This window comes from Carya illinoinensis, chromosome 4 (genome assembly GCF_018687715.1).
Source record: "Carya illinoinensis cultivar Pawnee chromosome 4, C.illinoinensisPawnee_v1, whole genome shotgun sequence".
Taxonomy (NCBI): domain Eukaryota; kingdom Viridiplantae; phylum Streptophyta; class Magnoliopsida; order Fagales; family Juglandaceae; genus Carya; species Carya illinoinensis.
Genome location: NC_056755.1, coordinates 36,868,040 through 36,889,093, shown reverse-complemented (window position 1 = coordinate 36,889,093; position 21,054 = coordinate 36,868,040). Strand labels below are relative to the sequence as shown.

The window sequence follows — 21,054 nt, the reverse complement described above, 5'->3', positions numbered from 1 at the left end:
ATTTTCCTTGGTTTGAAGTTTGAACATCCCCCCATTGGGTTGGGTTTTTCTTATCTTTCTCGAATTTTCATCTGTTTATTAGCTTATTGTTGAGATCATAGCCAAATCTAGAGCCAAAGGAACTCAACCTTCTGCAATGACAAAACCAGCTCCAATATTTATCCATTTCTCTTTACATATCACCTTTATCCTCTTTCTCAACCATGCAAACTCCCAACTTGGTACTCAAGAACAAGGAATCCTAAAAAACCTGAAACAACTTTGGGGAAACCCAAAATCTCTCATACACTGGATTCCAACAAACTCCTCCTCTCATGTTCCTGGCCAAAGATCACTTGCTCTAGTGGCTCTATCATTAGATTATCCTTTCAAGATTATAACATCAATGGAACAGTTCCACTCTTCATTTGCAACCTCAAGAACCTCACAACATTTGGTGTTCATAATACCAGTTTTCACTCAACAGAGTTCCTAAGAGCTCTCTACAACTGTTCCAAGCTGAAAATTCTTGACCTCTCACAGAACTACTTTTATGGTGCAATCCCCAATGACATTCACCGCATGTCTCGACTTCGAGACCTCAACCTCGGAGGTAACCACTTCATCGGTAACATCCCATCATCTATCAAGCTGTTGATAGAATTGAGGAAACTCATGCTTGTCTAGTGTCCAGTTATCGAGTCTTTCTTGCCAGAAATTGGAAACCTGTCCAATCTAGAGGAACTGGGATTGGCCTATAATTCTAAGATAGTGCCACCATTGCCTTCAGAGTTTGGAAAGTTGAAGAAGTTGAAGTTTTTATGGATGGTAGGAACAAATTTGATCAGGGAAATCCCAAACACGATTGGAGAAATGGCAGTTTTGGAGCATTTGGATTTGTCAGAAAATAGCTTGACAGGGAAGATCCTAGGTAGTTTGTTTATCCTCGAGTGGTCGAGGCTTTGAATCTTGATGACATCGATCTCTCAGAAAATAATTTGACAGGTGTAGTTCCCGATGATTTTGGAAAGCTTAGAAATTGGACGATCTGGCTTTGTTTTTCAATCAGCTGTAAGGAAAAATCCCAAATAGCATTGGTCGTCTTTTAAAGTTGATAAATATTAAGTTATTTAACAACAATTTTTTAGGGAGTTTTCTACTAGAACTAGGGAGTTATTCTATGTTGGAAAAGCTTTGGGTTTCAACCAACAGGCTTACATGCTAGTTACTAGAACACTTGTGTGACAATGGGAAGTTAGTGGAAGTGGGAGCTTTTGAAAATCAGCTCATTGGAGAGTTATGCAAGTCGTTTGGAAATTGCAGTAGCTTGGAACTAGTAAAGATATACAAAAATGGGTTTTCTAGGAATATTCCAAGTAGTCTTTGGACATCATCGAATTTGAAAATGTTAATGTTAAATGATAATTATTTTACAGGCAAGCTTCCTGAGATATTGGCATGGAGTCTTACACGATTGGAGATGAATAACAACATGTTTTTGGGTAAAATTCCATGGAGAGTGTCTTCCTCCAAGATTTTGTTGGTCCTCATGGCTAGTAATAACCTCTTTAATGGCACGATTCCTCGAGATTTTTCTCGTTTGACAATTCTTTTGGTTGATCGAAACCAAGTTTCAGGCTCTCTTCCATCAGATATTAATTCATGAAAATCGCTAAATGCTCTAAACCTCAGCCAAAATGTAATCTTTGGACAGATTCCAGAGGAACTTGGTTTCCTTAACTGGCCTTATTGAATTGGATTTGTTAGAAAACTAGCTGTTTGGCCTAATTCCTTCAAAAATTAGTTATTCGTATGAAACTTAGTAAATTTGTTTTTTTTTTTTTTTCCAAATAAATCCCTGCCATATCCAACAATTTATCATGATTTGTCCCACGACAGGCGGGAACATAACCAATTAAATTATTAGCTTTTTCACACAGAAGATATTATTTCTATTGCATAAAGAACACATTAGTCTCAAAGGAAAGATTTAATCTCGAAAGAATACATATCAAAATATATTTTTATTATTATTTTAAAAGAAAATTATAAAGAAATATAGACAAATCAAGTATGCATTGAGTGTCATTATATAGACATAAACACACGTGTTCATATAAGCAATCGTTATATATTGGCTCAACATAAAAATTTAACTCATTATTAACACTCGGGCCACTATGAGATAAGGTTGACGAAAAAAATGGTCGAAATATATTGGCATGCCCATTCTGCCATTCATGATATTCGGAGAATATATTTAAATTGACTAAAACAACCAAAAGTGTCATTTGCAGCTTTTCAGAATGGAGCTGCTTTTGCATTTCTATAAAGCAATATATATGTTGGATGGTGCTACGGGTACGCCCAGTACTAGCACAAGGATGAAGGTTCATATTTTTATCATTTTTTAAAGATTTTTTTTTTAACATTTTTAATCATTTGAAATATATATATATATATATATATATATAATTTTATTAATAATCACCTCTTTTATCATTAAGTAAAAAAATAAATTAAAAAAATTAAAATACATAAGCGGTAAGAATTAAGGGTATTTTCCATATAAGTTTAGTAGGATCGATTCTAACTTTGCAGAATGAATAAAAGGCTAATATGAGACTTTGACTAAAATATATGTACTAGCATTTAAGAAAGGAGAAATCCTTAGAAGCAGTCAGGCTATTAATCACCCAAGAGCAGCCCACCACTAAATAACTGACACTTAGGCTTTCCTACAACTGATTATTATGTATTGGCATAAATAACTTTGCCCTTGCGCAACCCCTATCTAGGGGTGTAAAAAAAAACTGATAAACTGGTAAACCAGACCGGACCGGATCAAACTAGTGGGATCGATCCGGTCCCGAGTTTAGTTCGGTCCGGTATCGGTTTTATTTTTTTTAAAACCGGTCAAAATTGGTCCGGTTTCGATTTTTCTTTTTCTAAAACCGGGTCGGACTGAACTGGACTGGTTTATATATATTTTTTAATTTTTTATATTGTATATAATATTTATATATAATATATAACTATATATAAATTAGTTTTGTATTATATGATAAATTACTAACTAATATAATATTAAATTTTAAAATCTTATATCATTTTGTTTATTGTATTAATAGTTATATTAATATTATATAGTGCATATTAATAGTTATACTAATACTATATCACTATATATTAGCTTATAATATATATTATAATATGCTACAATATATTCTCACTATAGTATTATATACTATAATATACTATATTAAAACCGGACCGAATTGGACCAAAAACTGGTAAAACAGGAGTACTGGTTTAGGAGTGTAACCGGTGCGTAATCAGTTTTGAAAAATACAAAACCGGTACATACCGGTTCGGTCCTAAATTTTGTCTAAAACCGGACCAAACTGGACCGGTTATACCCCTACCCCTATCGCACCTCCCTCTCTGCCCCTTCGCACTACTGGAGCTCGCACCCCCCGCTCGTAAGGCTACCCCTTTGCACCCCCCTCTTGCATGGTTAGAGTTCGCATGGCTTCGTCTCCTCTCACGATACAGAGGCAAACACCCCTTGATCTGGTGACCTACTCTGAAGCTTGTGAAGAAGGAGGTTTGTAATTGAGAACATAGTGGAATTTTACAGAGGTTTTGTAATTATTCTTCTGAGAAGAACTCTCTTTTATAGATTTGCACTTTTGTTAGTTTGAAGACCCTAGGCAATAGTGGCAGAATCTATGTCGTGCAGGTGAGAAATCATTATCTAATGAGAAGATCGAGGAATTTTATGTAGCGATTTTCAAGTTCAACATAAGAAATTTGATGTTGGTTCTTGAGGGGCTTTTATACAATCGAATTGGATTTGAATGCCTTTAACGAAGCATTGATTTCTTTGGTTCTTTGTATTCAGTGTGTCCAACTCTGGATTTTTTTTTTGGGGAAATAATTCCAATTTTGGACTTTTATCTTTTGTAGCAGAGTTGATAATTCGCTAGTAATAGTAATTTCCATGGCTTTCCTGTCCATCTTTCTCAACTCCTATGTCTTTCTTTCTCTCTTCGACTATTGGATTGCATTTGGGGTCCTTTTCTCTTTGAAAAAAATTCCAAACTGAAGACTTCTCCTCCATCTATGGCCTTTTGTAGAAGACGGTCGGTCGGCATTAGACTGAGATGGTGACGGTGCAACTGAGTTTGCTCTTGGGCAGCGATGCAAAGAGATGGAATAGAGGGGCAGCGAGGAAGATGGAAGAGATGAAAGCCACTTGGGTGAAACAAATATGTCTCTTGCTTAGAATCAATGAAAACCAAAGCCAGAGCCAAAGCATGAGGAACTCAACCACTTGTAATGATGAAAACAGCTCCAATATTTACCCATTTTTCTTTTTACATCACCTTTTTCCTCTTTCTCAGTCATGCAAACTCCCAGCTCACTACTCAAGAGCAAGGAATCTTGCTAAACCTGAAACAACTATGGGGAAAACCAGAATCGCTAAGATATTGGATTCCAAAAAACTCTTCCTCCCATTGTTCTTGGCCTGAGATTACTTGCTCTAATTGCTCTATTATTGGATTATCCTTCTGAGATTATAACATCAGTGGAAGAATTCCACCCTTCATTTGCAAATCAAGAACCTCACAACATTTGATGTTTATAATAACAGTTTCCACTCAACTGAGTTCCTGAGAGCTCTCTACAACTATTCTAGATTAGAAAAGCTTGACCTCTTGCAGAACTACTTTTATGGTGCAATCCCCGATGTCATTCACCGTATATCTTGGCTTCAAGAGCTCTAACTCGAAGGGACCAACTTCTTGGGTAACATCCCTGATTTATCGGGTGGTTGAAAAAATTGAGGAAAATCATGCTTGTACATTGTCTGTATACTGGGACTTTCCCGCCAAAAATTGGAAACTTGTCCAATCTCGAGGAACTTGGATTGGCCTATAATTCTAAGATAGTGCTATCATTACCTTCGGAGTTCAGAAAGTTGAAGAAGCTGAAGTTTTTATGGATGGCCAGAACAAAATTGATTGGGGAAATCACAAACACAATTGGAGAAATGACAGCTCTAGAACATTTGGATTTGTCAGAAAATAGCTTGACCGGGAAGATCTCGGATAGTTTGTTTTTGCCAAAGAATCTAAGGATTGTTTACCTTTGCAAAAACAAATTGTTTGGGGAGATTCCTCGACTAGTCGAGGCTTTGAACCTCAATGTCATTGATCTCTCAGAAAATAATTTGACAGGGACAATTTCCAATGATATTGGAAAGCTCAGAAATTTAACGGGTTTGGCTTTAATTTTTAATCAGCTATATGGAAAAATCCCAGATAACATTGGTCATCTTCCAAAGCTGATAAATCTTAGGTTATGTAACAATAATTTTTCAGGGAGTTTGCCTCCAGAACTTGGGAGGTATTCTATGCTAGAAGAGTTTCAGGTTTCAACCAACAAGCTTACAGGTTAGTTGCCAGAACACTTGCTTGACAATGGAAAGTTACTGGGAGTGGTAGCTTTCGAAAACCAACTCAATTGAGAGTTCCCCAAGTCGCTTGGAAATTACAGCAGTTTGGAATTAGTCAAGATATACAGAAATAAGTTTTTTTGGGAATATTCCAAATGGTTTTTGGACATCATTGAATCTAAACATGTTGATGTTAAGTGATAATTCTTTTACAGGCGAGCTTCCTGAGAGATTGGCATGGAATCTTTCACGATTGGGGATGAATAACAATAGGTTTTTGGGTAAAATTCCGCAGGGAGTGTCTTCATCAAGGAAATTGCTGGTTCTCAAGGGTAGTAATAACCTCTTCAATGGCATGATTCCTGGAGATCTTTTTGGTTTGACAACTCTTTTGCTTGATTGAAACTGACTTTCAAGCTCCCTTCCATCAAATATTAGTTTAGGAAAATTGTTGAATACTGTAAACCTCAGCCAGAATGCAATCTCTTAATAGATTCAAGAGGAACTTGGTTCCTTACTAGGCCTTACTGAATTGGACTTGTCAGAAAACCAGTTGTTTGGTCTAATTCCATCGAAACTTGGCCTCTTAAAGCTCCCTTCCCTCAATTTGTCTTCAAATCATCTAATTGGAAGTATCCCAAGTGAATTTGAAAATGATGCATATGCCTATAGCTTCTTGAACAATCTTGGTCTTTTTACTAATAGTCCATCTCGATCCCTTAACCTCGAAAACTGCAATTTACATCGCCAAAAGTCTAGCAAAACTTCTTTCCAATTACTTACTTGGATCATGTGTTCGGTGGTAGCAGTTCTTGTAGGTTTATTTATTTCATTCTTTGTGATAAGAAATTATAAAACAAAAAAGCATGGATTACATTTGACATGGAAGCTCACCTCATTCCAGAAGCTCAATTTTATAGAATCAAACATTTTGACAGAATATAAAAAGATTGGTTCTGGTGGATCAAGTCAAGTATACCATGTTGTTGTTAATCATTTAGGCGATATTGTTGCAGTGAAAAAGATTTGGAATAATAGCATACCCCAACCCATCTTAAATTGTCATATGTCGAAGGTGTGTCTGAAGGAAATTAGGGCAAATGTATTAGGGGAATGGGCTTAATGGGCTTGATAATAGTGGGCTTAAGTGTGAGTTTAATTGTAAAGATGTTGTGTGGGAACTGAGCCCATCTGTAGTTATGTAGTTATGACCCATTAGTGTATTGAAGTAATGTAGACAAGTATATAAAAAGAGTACAAGTCTAAGGAATAAATCATCAAATAGAATTACAGTCAACTAAGATTCTCTCTCTCTCTCTCTAAATTCTCTCTCTAATTCTTTCTTTCTTTCTTGGAGTACATTCTTTACGTTTTTGAAGAAGGCCTGTGACAACATGGTATCAGAGATTGAAGGATCTTCTTTCTCATCATGGCGGAAGGCATTAGGATTAATCAATTGCAAGATTCTTTCTCCACATCTAAGAAGTTAGTTTAGTCACACCAGAAGGCTTTGGAGTTGGAGGTGGGTTCTTCGAAGACATCATTCGATTCTCAATAGAGGGCAATGGAGTCACTAGTCTTGCAATTGAAAGGTTTAACTACTGAAATGCAGAAAATGAATCGGTCGAGAAGTGGGGAGAATTTACAAAGTGGAAGTAATAGTAATGGTGAGAGTCAAGTGGAAATAAATAATGTAACACATACCAGATTTGTTAGAATCGAATTTCCTTCTTTCAATGGTAAGGATCCTTTTGGTTGGTTGTATATGGTCAATCATTTTTTTCTTGTATCAGAATGCTCCTTCTCATCAAAGATGGCAGTTAGCATCTTTTCATATGGTGGGTCAAGCTCTCATCTGGTTCCAAGATCTGTAAGAGTCGGGCATGTTAGTGGATTGTGATGCTTTTATGAATTCATTGTTGTCAAGGTTTGGGTCTAGTTGCTAGGATGATCCCATGAAAGCCTTGACTAGGTTTAGACAAATTGATTCAGTGGAAGATATGATTATAAGGCTAAGTTTGAAGCATTGTCAAATAGACTTAGAGGGTTGAAAACTACAAGTTAAGTTGTTTCTTGAGTGGCCTTAAGGATGAGATAAGGCTGCCTGTCAAAATGTTTAGCGCCACAAATTTAATGTCTGCCTATGGTCTTGCCAAGATTCAAGAAGAACATGTCCAGATCAGCAAAAAACTGGCAAGAAACAATAGTAGTTATGGATATGGTCAATTTACAAAAGCATCAGTGGGTTCTAGAGCAGATAGTACTAAGAGTAGCAATGTGACTAGTTTGCCAGTATAGAAGATTTCAGTCTCAAATGAAAGATACCTATGCTACTATTGTGATTCTAAATGGGTGGCTGGGCATAAGAGTAAGAAACCTAAGTTGTTTTTAATTGAAGAAATTGTTGAAGAAGTTTCTAGTGTGGATGAAAGTGATGGGAGTGGGAAGGATTTAGTTGGGGCAGATCAATTTTTGTGCCTCTTGGAAGGAATTGGCAAGCCAGAGATTTCTTTACATGCTATTACAGGTTTTGTGGGTCCTAGAATGATGAGAATAAAAGGCAAAATTGGAAGGCAGTGGGTTGTTATTTTGATTGATACCAGAAGTACCCACAATTTTGTGGATCAAGCATTGTTAAAAGGGCCCAATTGATGGTCAAAGCCCAAGAAAACATTCGAGTAAAGATAGCTAATGGTGATCAGATTATGAGTGAAGGTAGCTGTGATGCAGTTCCTATGGTGATACAAGAGATTGAATTTTATGTTTATATGTTTGTTTTGGTGTTGGCTGGCTGTGATGTTGTTCTCGGCATATAGTGAATGCAAACATTGGGAAATTTTTTGTGAAATTTTGAGGAGCTCTCAATGCAGTTTACTTATTGTGATAAGAATTTGCAGTTGAATAGTTTGAAGAAGACCAAGTTGTTTGAAGAAACTTCTAGTTTGAAGTTAAGAGAGTTGAAGAAAAAAGGGGTGTTGTTGCATCTCATGGACAAGCAGCTAGAAGCTGTTCAGCCTCCTAAAGAGATTCAAAATTTGTTGACAAGCTATCAAGATGTGTTTGTTGAGCCCAAAGGGCTACTCCCTACTAGGTTTCATGACCATGCTATTCATTTACAACCTGGAGCTAGGACAGTATCTGTTAGACCCTATAGATACCCTTATTTTCAAAAGGAGGAAATTGATAAGATAGTTAAGGTGCTTCTACAGAATGGGGTGATTGGGCCAAGTCAGAGCCCATTTTCTTCTCCAGTTTTCTTAGTCAGAAAAGCAGATGGAAGCTAGAGGATGTGCATCGATTAGAGGGCTTTGAACAAAGACATTGTCAATGACAAGTTTCCTATTCCAATGTTGGAAGAATTGCTGGTTGAGCTGAGTGGTTCTCTGATATATTCTAAACCGGATTTAAGATTTGGTTATTACTAGATTTGGCTAAGTGATTTGCCTAAGTGGTGAAGATATTGATAAAACTGCTTTTAGAACACATGAGGGTTATTATGAGTTCTTGGTCATGCATTTTGGCCTAACTAATGCACCATCTACTTTCCTATCATTATTGAATTCAATTTTTTGACCTTATTTGAGGAAAGTTATTTTGGTGTTTTTTGATGATATATTAGTATATAGGAATACTGAATTTGATCATGTGTAGCATTTGAAAATAACACTGGAGATTTTGAGGAAAAACCAATTATTTGCTAAAATGAGTAAATGCAGGTTTGGAATGATGAAGTGGATTACTTGGCCCATTTAGTGTCCATGAATGGTGTGAGGGCAGATCCTGCTAAGTTGAAGGCTATGGTTGATTGGCCAATTCCTAACTTAGTTAAAGCCTTTGAGTGTTTAACTGGATATTATAGGAAAATCATTTGTGGTTATGGGGGTATTGCTGCTCCTCTTATTGCTCTATTGAAGAAGAAAAGTTTCTGTTGGAATGATGAAGAACAGAAAGCCTTCCAAAGGTTGAAGCAGGCTATTATTCAACCACTAGTATTGAAACTTCCTAATTTTTCTAAGTTGTTGGTAATTGAATGTGATGCCTCTAGTATAGGTATAGGGGCAATTTTAGTTTAGGAATCAAGGCTTGTTGCTTTCTTTAGTCAAGATTTTGTATCAATAGTTCAAAGATGGAAGCCTTTGTGACGCCCCCAAATCCCCACGCGCGGACACGGGGAAATCGAGACGTCCGGATGGTGACAACCCGGGTCACCACCCTATCGACGAGTGTCAAGTGTGTGCAAAAGCAACAAATGTGCACGAATGAACACGCAGCGGATAACGAAAGTCATATAACTAAGTACCAGAATTTTCTTAATATAATACAAGCTGTTTAAAACATACATAATTAAAATATTACAAAAACACAAATATAGTTTTAAACCAAACTATAAAGCATAACTTCGACATCAAAACTCCGGCGGAGCCGTATCCTCGGGCTCAGCCTCCTCCTCCTCCATGAATCCTACACCAAAATCTACGGAACCAAAAATGGTACCGCAGGTAAGTAAAATCCAAACACCACCAGATAAAAGCATATAGAACTCAAATAATATGCATGAATTAATGCCAATGCGTAAAACCCATAAAATCACAATTTCCACACACGCCAAAAATCTCATTTGGCCCAACAACAAACCCGTTCCAAAAACACGCCAAAAGTCACATTTGGCCTTTACTCATCTCAAACCAAAAACCATTTTATCCGTATGCGCCATGACCTCCCCTAGGGGTCATCCGCACACCCTGGCTCCAGTGCCACACCGCAGAGTACCACCACGCATGTGACACCTAACGAGCGATGCCCAGTTCCACGCCCCGCGTGTTCGTAGCCAAGCATCCTCTAGCCCTCACCAGCGAAGGGCCACGGAGTCGGTGCGTAGGGCGATGCCCGGTTCCGCGCTCGGCGTGTTCGTAGCCAAGCATCCCCTAGCCCCCGCTCCCGTCGTCGCCCATCGACGACCCAGGGGACATCACTCAGTTTATTCTGCTCCCGAGTGACCAGAGGAGCTCCACCGAGATAATACCCCATCCCGGCTTGGGGTCGTGATACACATGCACCCGTAAGTCCACTTATGCCAATAAACAGGCTTTTCTCAATTAAATAAAAACACACGTGCATGCACCATGTAAATGCAATATCGATGCGCAAAAATAAACAACCAACATATATCAATAAAATAAGCAACTCCGTCCTCCATCCATCCGAACCCCGAACTCCTCGGACTCAGTCCGGAATCAGCCACCCAACAGATAAAATTATTGAATGAGCAATATATATTTAAATCTGAAAATAGGGTTTGGAAAATACTTACAGAGCTATATGGTATTTTTAGAAAGCTTGCGGCATTGCAAACGGCGGAAGAAAAGCAACGTAACAGTGTAATTTACACTGTCGCCGTGGGTAATAAATTACCCATTTTCGAACGGCGACAAACCAAGGCACGAAATTGATAGGGAATGGTCTTGAGATATTTATGAAGCTAAAGGAAACGAGTTTTGGCCGTGGGTGGTGGTGGAAATGGCGGTCGAAGGCCAAAAAGGGGCTGAACGGAGTTGAGCTCGTGGGAGCTGCTCCGGCAACGGATTGAGGCTAGAAATGAGTGGTTTAGGTCGGCAAGAGGTAGGGGAAGAAGTTGTGAAAAGATGGTGGCCGGAGGTGGTGTGACGGTGCCGAAATCGGTGAAAAACCGTATGGCTTGGAGGAGTTCGTGGTGGCTAACGGTGGCTCGGATGGAGGTGAAACTTGGTGGGGATGTTCACCGGTGAGAGGGGAAGAAAACTGGGTGGGTGGTGTAGGCCACGCCGCCGGCGAGCGGCAGTTCTAGGCTGCGAAAGCAACCGGCGACAGGGGCAAAAACAGAGCAGGTGGAGCGACTTCCGGCGGCTCTCGAAAGCTAACGGCTGGTCCGATGGCTCTGAAAATTGGTGGGGATGATCTCTGGTGGAAGGGGAAGAGAATGGTGGTGAAGGTGCACCAAATGGTGGCTGGACGGCGGAGAACTAGGCGGTCAAAGGGGCGGCGACGGGAAGGAGAAAACAGGCTATTTGGCGTACGAGGGAGAGAAAGGAGAAGAAAGAAGAAGAAAAGAAAGAAAAAGAAAGAAAAAGAAGGAAAAAGAAAAGGAAAAAGGGAAAAAGAAAAAGAGAAAAGAAAAGAAATGAGGTCCAATCCTCACTCCGGAGACCAAAAACCGATCCGCCGAAAACGTTATTAAAAACCGTAAAATGAATAAAATAAATTAAACACAACATCAAATAAATTAAAACCAATTTAAAATACATTAATTTAAAATAAATAACCCAATATATTAATTAAAATAAAAACAACAGTTCAGTGAAAATACACGTTAAAGCGGGTCATCACATCCTCCCCCCCTTAAGAACAAATTTCGTCATCGAAATTTGCAAGATCAGCCATCAGCGCCAAACAGATACAAGGTACAACTACAAACATATTTGAGAGATACATAACGTCGACAACTCCCAACAAAACCAATGGTTATTAACTTCACACCATAAATTGCTAATATCGGCGACGCCTTTGCTTTACCTTCCGAATTTTCATCCTATTCCAACCTTGGTAACCTAATAGCCACTTCCCAAAATTAACCATCAATAAATAAAATTTGCACGACCAAAAGATTAATCTCCCATTAAAACTCTGAATTACTACTAATTCCTCAAAATCGATACAAAATTTGAACTTCTAAAAAATCTCCAAAAAACATGCTTTCGCGTGCACTCTGATAACTCACCAACATACATAAAGGCTATATCCTCAAAAATTAATATCATGAAGTACAAGCTCAATCCACACCTGACCACAAGAAAACGTTTACCACATTTCCATAGAAAATCATATACTTCCAAAAACCACAAATCTCCACTCATTCCTCAGTTGGCCATCGCTGCCCTAAACGAAAATCGACATTCCGCAAAAATACATCCATTGATTGATGACAGAAACCAGTACTAATCAACCTCCAAGCCCCAATTTGAAAACACATAACACCATCCCAAAATACACCTGTCTCTTCTAAACATAAGGAACATCTCCAAAAGGCCCAAGTCCTTCCCGGCCAACCAACGAGAGCGCCTATAACCTCTATCCGATATCCCACGCTTCAAGCTCATTTCCTATATTTTGAATCACATCTAATCTTGCAATAACTAACTCACCATAAACTACCATTGACTTCACCTAGACATAATCGAAATGCTCTTGGTAACTCACCCACCTACTTGTACTCTCAAAAACTCTAGTTTTAGCACAACTAATTTCTTCATAGCACTTCACAAATAAATCTCAAGACAGGCCATACTGTTTAAATCTTCAATCCATCAAAAACTATTAAACAACACTCATGGATCCTACTGCTTTATTACTTCATATATCACACATGGTGACCTAACGATCTCTTTCAAGTTAAATAACCGTATCCCCAATTCTCCCAATTGAATACTTGATCTCCAAAGAAAAGTATAGTCTCACCAATTTAAATTCCTATGACTTCAAGTCGCAATTAATTCTCAAGATGAATACAACAGTCGTTTCAAACCATCATTCCAATGGGTAACCCGATTCGACTGTACATTCCGTTCAACTTACCAAACGACCCAGAGACAAAATCTCTTGAATTTAGTATTATCACACCGATTCCTCTTCGACTCCTACCAAGCCAAAAATAGATGAGACTAGAACCAGCACTCCCCGAAATCCATACGCACTTACCATTACTACTCATCGATCTCATGTACTCTTAGCCAACATCATTCAAACATACAAGTGATCCATTATTACATTTTCATCACCTGGACTTATATCCTCAACTCAACAAGAATCATTCCTAAATCTACTCAACTTATATCCTTAAATCAGCAACTAGCCATTGCTTAAAGTTTGGTACCGAGAATGGCCTTGAACCTGCTAAGAATTCATTCCCAAAAGTCTACAGATCATATAGCCTCAAATTCAATCGTATACAATACCAACACAAAATCTACTATTTCCAACACCCTGATAGACCTATATCTTTCGAATCGATATAATCATTTCCTAAAATCTGCCACTACAACCTCGAGTTAACAATAATTATTTTCTAAACTAGCTCGATATCTTCAATCCTCAAAGAAATACATGAAATAGATCATTACCGCTAATCCTCAAAGAAATCTACTCTAGAAAAATTTTCATATCAATAACTCAACTCTAATCAACCCCATTTTAATGGTTACAAACTAATCACTCACTAGAGTAGATCAAGCTATAGCACTAAGTCTGTAAAACTAAGAACTCAATTCCAATTATAAATCAGTCCTTCAATTCTGCAATTCTAAAACCTTAAATCAAACAAGAATCATCTTCCGGAATCTCTAAGATCAAAGAACTTACATCCCATAAAAGAAAATCGACTCTCAAATCCTTCAAATTCTAAAACATTACTAGATAATAAATCATTTTCTGAAATTCTCAAGATTGGTAGCTTTAATCCAAAACATTCAACTTAAAAGCTTGTAAAATCTAAAGCCCCAATTGTCACCAAATTATTCATTCGAATCACGAAATCTAAAACTCGAAATTTAATTATTTCCCCCCCAAAGCTTGTTGAACCTAACACCTTAATTACCATAAACTTATTTTCCTAAAATCTATAAGATCCCAAACTTTAAAACTTTAATGAAATTTCATAAAAATCTATCCTTGAAATTTGTTGAACTTACAAACTACTACGCTATAGACCATTTCATAAACTCCGCGGAACTAAAGAACTCAATTATTCTACTTCCCTAAAAGATCACCCAGATCATGCCACTCTCTCTAAGCCTCTATAATATAAGAAAAACAAACCACACAAGGCGTTCATCACTAAAGATTAGATTAGACCCCTACCTGTCATGACTCTAGCATTCTGAGTCTCCGTAACCTCGCCTCCAAAGGTACCAAGAGTCACTGCGCACATGAGCCCGAGCTAAATGCCTCTGGTTAGTTTTACCACTGCGACAAGCTCCACGGCTTTCTTGAACTCGACTAGGGCACTCACGAGCAAGATGTCCCGTCTGGCCGCATTCAAAACATTGGTTACTACCCAGACGACACTCGCTTCCATGAGCTCTATTACATCTTCCACAAACTTGCACTCGTCCTCCCATACGCACTCCCGAGGCTGCTAATGGTCGAATCCCAGTCTGCTGAACAAACTTCTGAGGCAAACCCGAACTACTTCCTTCACCAAAAAAAAACTCCGCCTCTTATGTCCTGGAGAGGAGCCCATTCTCAAGTTATTCTCTCGCTCCACAAGAGTGGCCACATCCACTAAATCCTGAAAAGTGGATATCCGGTGGCTGACCACCATACGGCGTATATCAGGACGTAGACCCTCCTAGAAATGCTCGGCTCACATTTCTTCTGTGGCGATGGGGTGGGGAGCAAATCGCCCAAGTTCTATAAATTTTCGGGCGTACTGTTCCACGGTCATACTCCCTTGGACTAAGCTTGAGAACTCTCTTGCTTTTTGCCGCCTCACGGAGCGGGAAAGAAGCGATCATTAAATTCTTTCTTAAAGCGTTACCAGGTTACAGAGGCAATAGACCCCAATCCTTAAACAAAATTCCCTTAAACACATCCTTAAAGTTTGTTGAACCTACACTCTCCTATACTATAGCCCCGTTACATAAATTCTATAAAACCTTGACCTCAATCATCGTACAAGCAAACCACATCGCAAAAAAATTCAAGCCTACTACACTAAAGGTTCAAGCCTAATAATAGTATCCTCGATTATACCGTCTTCCTGCCACAACACAACATTTGACCCCCTTTAAGAAAAACAAATAAAACCAACAACATAAAACCAAAAACCCAAACCAAACCACATAACAAGAAAACAAAAAAAAGAAACCAGCATGCAATAACACAACTAAATAAATACATACAAGCAAACAAGCTCAAACAAATAAAACAATTAAAACATATCAAACAACAACTTTACCTAAAATAAATTTTAAAACACAACTTTAAAAACATTCTGGTACTAACTACGGGACATGTGGTTTTACCTAGAGCTAAACCGTTCTGATACCACCTGTGACGCCCCCAAATCCCCACGCGCGGACACGGAAAAATCGAGACGTCCGGATGGTGACAACCCGGGTCACCACCCTATCGACGAGTGCCAAGTGTGTGCAAAAGCAACAAATGTGCACGAATGAACACGCAGCGGATAACGAAAGTCATATAACTAAGTACTAGAATTTTCTTAATATAATACAAGCTGTTTAAAACATACATAATTAAAATATTACAAAAACACAAATATAGTTTTAAACCAAACTATAAAGTATAACTTCGACATCAAAACTCCGGCGGAGCCGCATCCTCGGGCTCAGCCTCCTCCTCCTCCATGAATCCTACACCAAAATCTACGGAACCAAAAATGGTACCGCAGGTAAGTAAAATCCAAACACCACCAGATAAAAGCATATAGAACTCAAACAATATGCATGAATTAATGCCAATGCGTAAAACCCATAAAATCACAATTTCCACACACGCCAAAAATCTCATTTGGCCCAACAACAAACCCGTTCCAAAAACACGCCAAAAGTCACATTTGGCCTTTACTCATCTCAAACCAAAAACCATTTTATCCGTATGCGCCATGACCTCCCCTAGGGGTCACTCGCACACCCTGGCTCCAGTACCACACCGCAGAGTACCACCACGCATGTGACACCTAACGAGCGATGCCCAGTTCCACGCCCCGCGTGTTCGTAGCCAAGCATCCTCTAGCCCTCACCAGCGAAGGGCCACGGAGTCGGTGCTTAGGGCGATACCCAGTTCCGCGCCCGGCGCGTTCGTAGCCAAGCATCCCCTAGCCCCCGCTCCCGTCGTCGCCCAGCGACGACCCAGGGGACATCACTCAGTTTATTCCGCTCCCGAGTGACCAGAGGAGCTCCACCGAGATAATACCCCATCCCGGCTTGGGGTCGTGATCCACACGCACCCGTAAGTCCACTTACGCCAATAAACAGGCTTTTCTCAATTAAACAAAAACACACGTGCATGCACCATGTAAATGCAATATCGATGCGCAAAAATAAACAACCAACATATATCAATAAAATAAGCAACTCCGTCCTCCATCCATTCGACCCCCGAACTCCTTGGACTCAGTCCGGAATCAACCAACCAACAAATAAAATTATTGAATGAGTAATATATATTTAAATCTGAAAATAGGGTTTGGAAAATACTTACAGCGCTATATGATATTTTTAGAAAGCTTGCGACGTTGCAAACGGCAGAAGAAAAGTAACGTAACAGTGTAATTTACACTGTCGCCGTGGGTAATAAATTACCCATTTTCGAACGGGGACAAACCAAGGCACGAAATTGATAGGGAATGGTCTTGAGATATTTATGAAGCTAAAGGAAACGATTTTTGGCCGTGGGTGGTGGTGGAAATGGCGGTCGAAGGCCAAAAAGGGGCTGAACGGAGTTGAGCTCGTGGGAGCTGCTCCGGCAACGGATTGAGGCCAGAAATGAGTGGTTTAGGTCGGCAAGAGGTAGGGGAAGAAGTTGTGAAAAGATGGTGGCCGGAGGTGGTGCGACGGTGCCGGAATCGGTGAAAAACCGTATGGCTTGGAGGAGCTCGTGGTGGCTAACGGTGGCTCGGATGGAGGTGAAACTTGGTGGGGATGTTCACCAGTGAGAGGGGAAGAAAACTGGGTGGGGGGCGTAGGCCACGCCACCGGCGAGCGGCAGTTCTGGGCTGCGAAAGCAACCGGCGACAGGGGCAAAAACAGAGCAGGTGGAGCGACTTCCGGCGGCTTTCGAAAGCTAACGGCTGGTCCGATGGCTCTGAAAATTGGTGGGGATGATCTCTGGTGGAAGGGGAAGAGAATGGTGGTGACGGTACACCAAATGGTGGCCGGACGGCGGAGAACTGGGCGGTCAAAGGGGCGGCGACGGGAAGGAGAAAACAGGCTATTCGGTGTACGAGGGAGAGAAAGGAGAAGAAAGAAGAAGAAAAGAAAGAAAAAGAAAGAAAAAGAAGGAAAAAGAAAAGGAAAAAGGGAAAAAGAAAAAGAGAAAAGAAAAGAAATGAGGTCCAATCCTCATTCCGGAGACCAAAAACCGATCCGCCAAAAACGATATTAAAAACCGTAAAACGACTAAAATAAATTAAACACAACATCAAATAAATTAAAACCAATTTAAAATACATTAATTTAAAATAAATAAACCAATATATTAATTAAAATAAAAACAACAGTTCAGTGAAAATACACGTAAAAACGGGTCATCACAGCCTTATTTGTTGTTAGGACTAATCATCAGAGTCTTAGGTACTTGCTAGAGCAAACAATTGGTACTCCCATGCAGCAAAGATGGATAACAAAGTTACTTGGCTTTGATTTTCTTGTTGAGTATAAGAAAGGCCAAGAGAATCGAGTGGTGGATGCCTTGTCATGGCAGTTTGAAGAATCTCTTGGGGAAGTCTTTGGGTGTTTGTTTTTGATTTATTTTCCTACTGTTAATTGGTTGATTGAATTGAAACAAAGCTATGCTAATGATTCTATGCTGCAAAAACTTCTTAAGAAGGTTAATAAGGGTCAAAGTTCTTTAAGGTTCTCTATTAAAGAGGAACTTCTATTTTATAAGGGCAGGTTGTATGTGCCTAAGAATCTACATTGTATCAATAAGTTGCTACATTTGTTACATAGTCACCCAAAAGGTTGCCATTCTGGTGTTGATAAGACTCTCTATAGGGTCAGAAGAAATTTCTTTTGGTGAGGGCTTAAAAGATCAGTGAAGGAGTTTGTTCGTGAGTGTGATATTTGTCAAAGGGTTAAGGTTGAACAATCTATACTAGGTGGATTGCTTCAACCTCTACCAGTTCCAGAGAAGCCATAGTTAGACAACTCAATGGTTTTCATCGAGGGTTTGCCTATCTCTAAGGGTCATTCTGTGATATGGGTTGTAGTAGATGGATAGACTAAATATAGTCACTTCGTCTCATTGGCTCATCCTTACTTAGCTAAGACTATTGCTTAGCTTTTCTTACAACACATTCAGACTTCATAGGTCCTCAAGAAATTGTTTCAGATCGGGATCCAGTCTTTACAAGCAGATTTTGGAGGGGATTTTTTAAACTACATGATTTGTAGCTTTGCCTATCATCCTTAGATGGATAAGCAGTCTGAGGCTATTAATAAGAGCCTCAAAACTTATCTAAGGTGTTTTGTGGGTTATCGGCCTAAAGATTGGGCATAGTGGGTGTGTGTAGCAGAATGGTAGTACAATACATCTATACATACATCTATTAAAATGACACCTTTCCAAGAATTCTACGAAGTTCCTCCTTCTCTTTTGTTATCTTACATGCCCAATACAACCCAGGTGGTTGAGGTGGCGCAGGAACTGGTAGCTAGAGATCAGATCTTATGATTACTCAAGGAAAATCTTTAGCAAGCACAAAATTGCATGAAAAGATTTGCAAATCTAAAAAGGAAGGAAAGAGTTTTTTCTGAGTGTGATTGGGTCTACTTGAGGTTGCAACCATATAGACAAATCTCTGTCATGCAGCACCATTGTCTCAAGCTGGCTCTGAGGTTCTTCAAGCCCTTCCAAATTCTGCAACACTTGGGATAGGTTGCTTATCATCTGCAACTTCCTGCGTCTTCTCAGCCCCACCATGTTTTCCACTTGTCACAGTTGAAGACGAAGGTGGGATCCTCCATTGTGGTCTTACCACAGTTGCCTCCAATGGATTCAGAAGGGCTATTGAAGCCAAAACCGATCGAGATACTTCAATGGTAAATGAGGAAGCGAAACAACAAGGCCTTAAAGGAGTTATTGGTCCACTGGGAAGGGTAATTGATAGACGATGCTATGTGGGAGGAGTATGGGTGATTGACTGCGGCTTACCCACACCTTGTGGGCAACATGTTTTGAGAGGGGAGGTATTGTCATATGTCGAAGAGGCGTCTGAAGGGAATTAGGGCAAATTTATTAGGGAAATGGGCTTAATGGGACTGATAGGATTGGGCTTAAGTGTGAGTTTAATTGTAAGGATGCTGTGAGGGAACTAAGCCCATCTGTAGTTACGTAGTTATGGCCCATCAGTGTATTGAAGTATGTAGACAAGTATATAAAAAGAGTACAAGTCAAAGGAATAAATCATCAGAAGAATTACATTCAACATAGATTCTCTCTCTAATTCTTATTTTTTTTTTTTTTCTTTCTTTCTTTCTTGGAGTACATTCTTTACATTCTTGGAGAAGGCCTGTCACACAAACCAATTATTAATAGGACCCACTACTTTTTTCAACTTTCGATAAAAAAAGTTAAACTTATCTAAACCTACTTCATACATTCAAACACAAATCTCAACCTATTTATATTCAAATACATCTCAATCGAACCCACAAAACATTGCTAGTCATATATCAACTTAGATCATTTGAAATCACATCAGAAGCCAAACACAACCTAAAAATAATTCAATATTGAATTTATTACCATTGAATTTGAAAGTAGTAGTTGAGCTTTCAAGAACTCTAATTTGGCTTTGAATTCCATGAACAATGCTGAGCATCCTCATTTGGTTTAGAATTCCTTAGAAAGGGAAAAGCATCTCAAAGGTATATTTCTTTGAACTAATAAAGAAAATATATAGGATAGCATATTGTATGATAATGTTAGATTAGCAAATAGATGAGACACAAATAGTTCAACTTTCTTAGTGATAGAACATGTATCATAAAGTGTTAATATAAAGTAAACCAAGGTGGTGTTTGAGAAATTATACCACAATTACCCAGATAACCTTTGCAATTATAGGAATAATAAACCAAATTTAGAACACGTCAAAGACTTTTCTCTAATTTCCACTGCTTATTTCTGTCCAGAAGTACTTATAAAAAAAACTTCTCCCTAGAAGTAGAGTACTATCCTTAACTTCTATCTAATGTCCACAAAGATGGAAGAGGTGTTATATTTTGGTTAAACTTTCCCAACGACTATTCCATTCCATTCTATAAAATGAAGATGACAGTGGTAGAAAATGCTACTTGATATTCCAAGACCCTTTAGTGCAAGTTGACTGGAAAATTTGCATGGGAAACGAACCATTTTTCATCTAAAGTGCCTCCCAAGTCTACACCACTTTCGAATAGAGATCTTTTCCATAAACAAGGGCTAACAATTGTATCTTCTTGCAAAGACAGCATACATGTTTGATATTATCATTAATTTGACCATAGAAAATACTAAAAATATTGCTAAGTTTTTCCATAAAAATCTTGTAAACTAAGTTGGACGTTTATCATGTCGCATTATCAATATTGTAATAAATAGAGTTCTAACCATTTGGAGAAAATTGAATGATTAGAGCAATTAGTTAGCCCTTGTGTTTGAAGTTCCAACCTAGTTTTTGAAATTTTTGTTTTTTGTAATTTACACCATTCAAGCATTTTTTTACTATCTGCTTTACTCTATTTTTAATGAGTAATCTTTTAAATCCTTTCAAGCCCTTACAATACACAAAGGGTACAGATTGGAATCTACATTTAATTAAAATGAAAAATACAAAAATTGATATCCTAAATAAT

The 21,054-nt window shown here is 38.7% G+C and overlaps 1 protein-coding gene across 1 annotated transcript; it reads left to right on the top strand.

Moving 5' to 3' along the window:
- The first annotated feature begins 136 nt into the window (after window positions 1-136).
- On the top strand, window positions 137-1,645 carry LOC122306467 (receptor-like protein 52). Its single transcript, XM_043118897.1, has 4 exons — window positions 137-221; window positions 374-592; window positions 674-910; window positions 1,416-1,645. Exons 1-4 carry the CDS (start codon window positions 137-139, stop codon window positions 1,643-1,645), a joined length of 771 nt encoding a protein of 256 aa, XP_042974831.1.
- The last annotated feature ends 19,409 nt before the right edge of the window (window positions 1,646-21,054 follow it).

What these genes read in the sequence shown, in the direction of transcription:
- LOC122306467 (XM_043118897.1), top strand. Translation starts at nt 137, where the DNA reads ATGACAAAACCAGCTCCAATATTTATCCATTTCTCTTTACATATCACC. An exon ending in TCGAGACCTCAACCTCGGAG is followed by an intron (nt 593 to 673) that starts GTAACCACTTCA and finishes TCTAGTGTCCAG; the next exon opens with TTATCGAGTCTTTCTTGCCA. An exon ending in CTTGACAGGGAAGATCCTAG is followed by an intron (nt 911 to 1,415) that starts GTAGTTTGTTTA and finishes ATTATTTTACAG; the next exon opens with GCAAGCTTCCTGAGATATTG.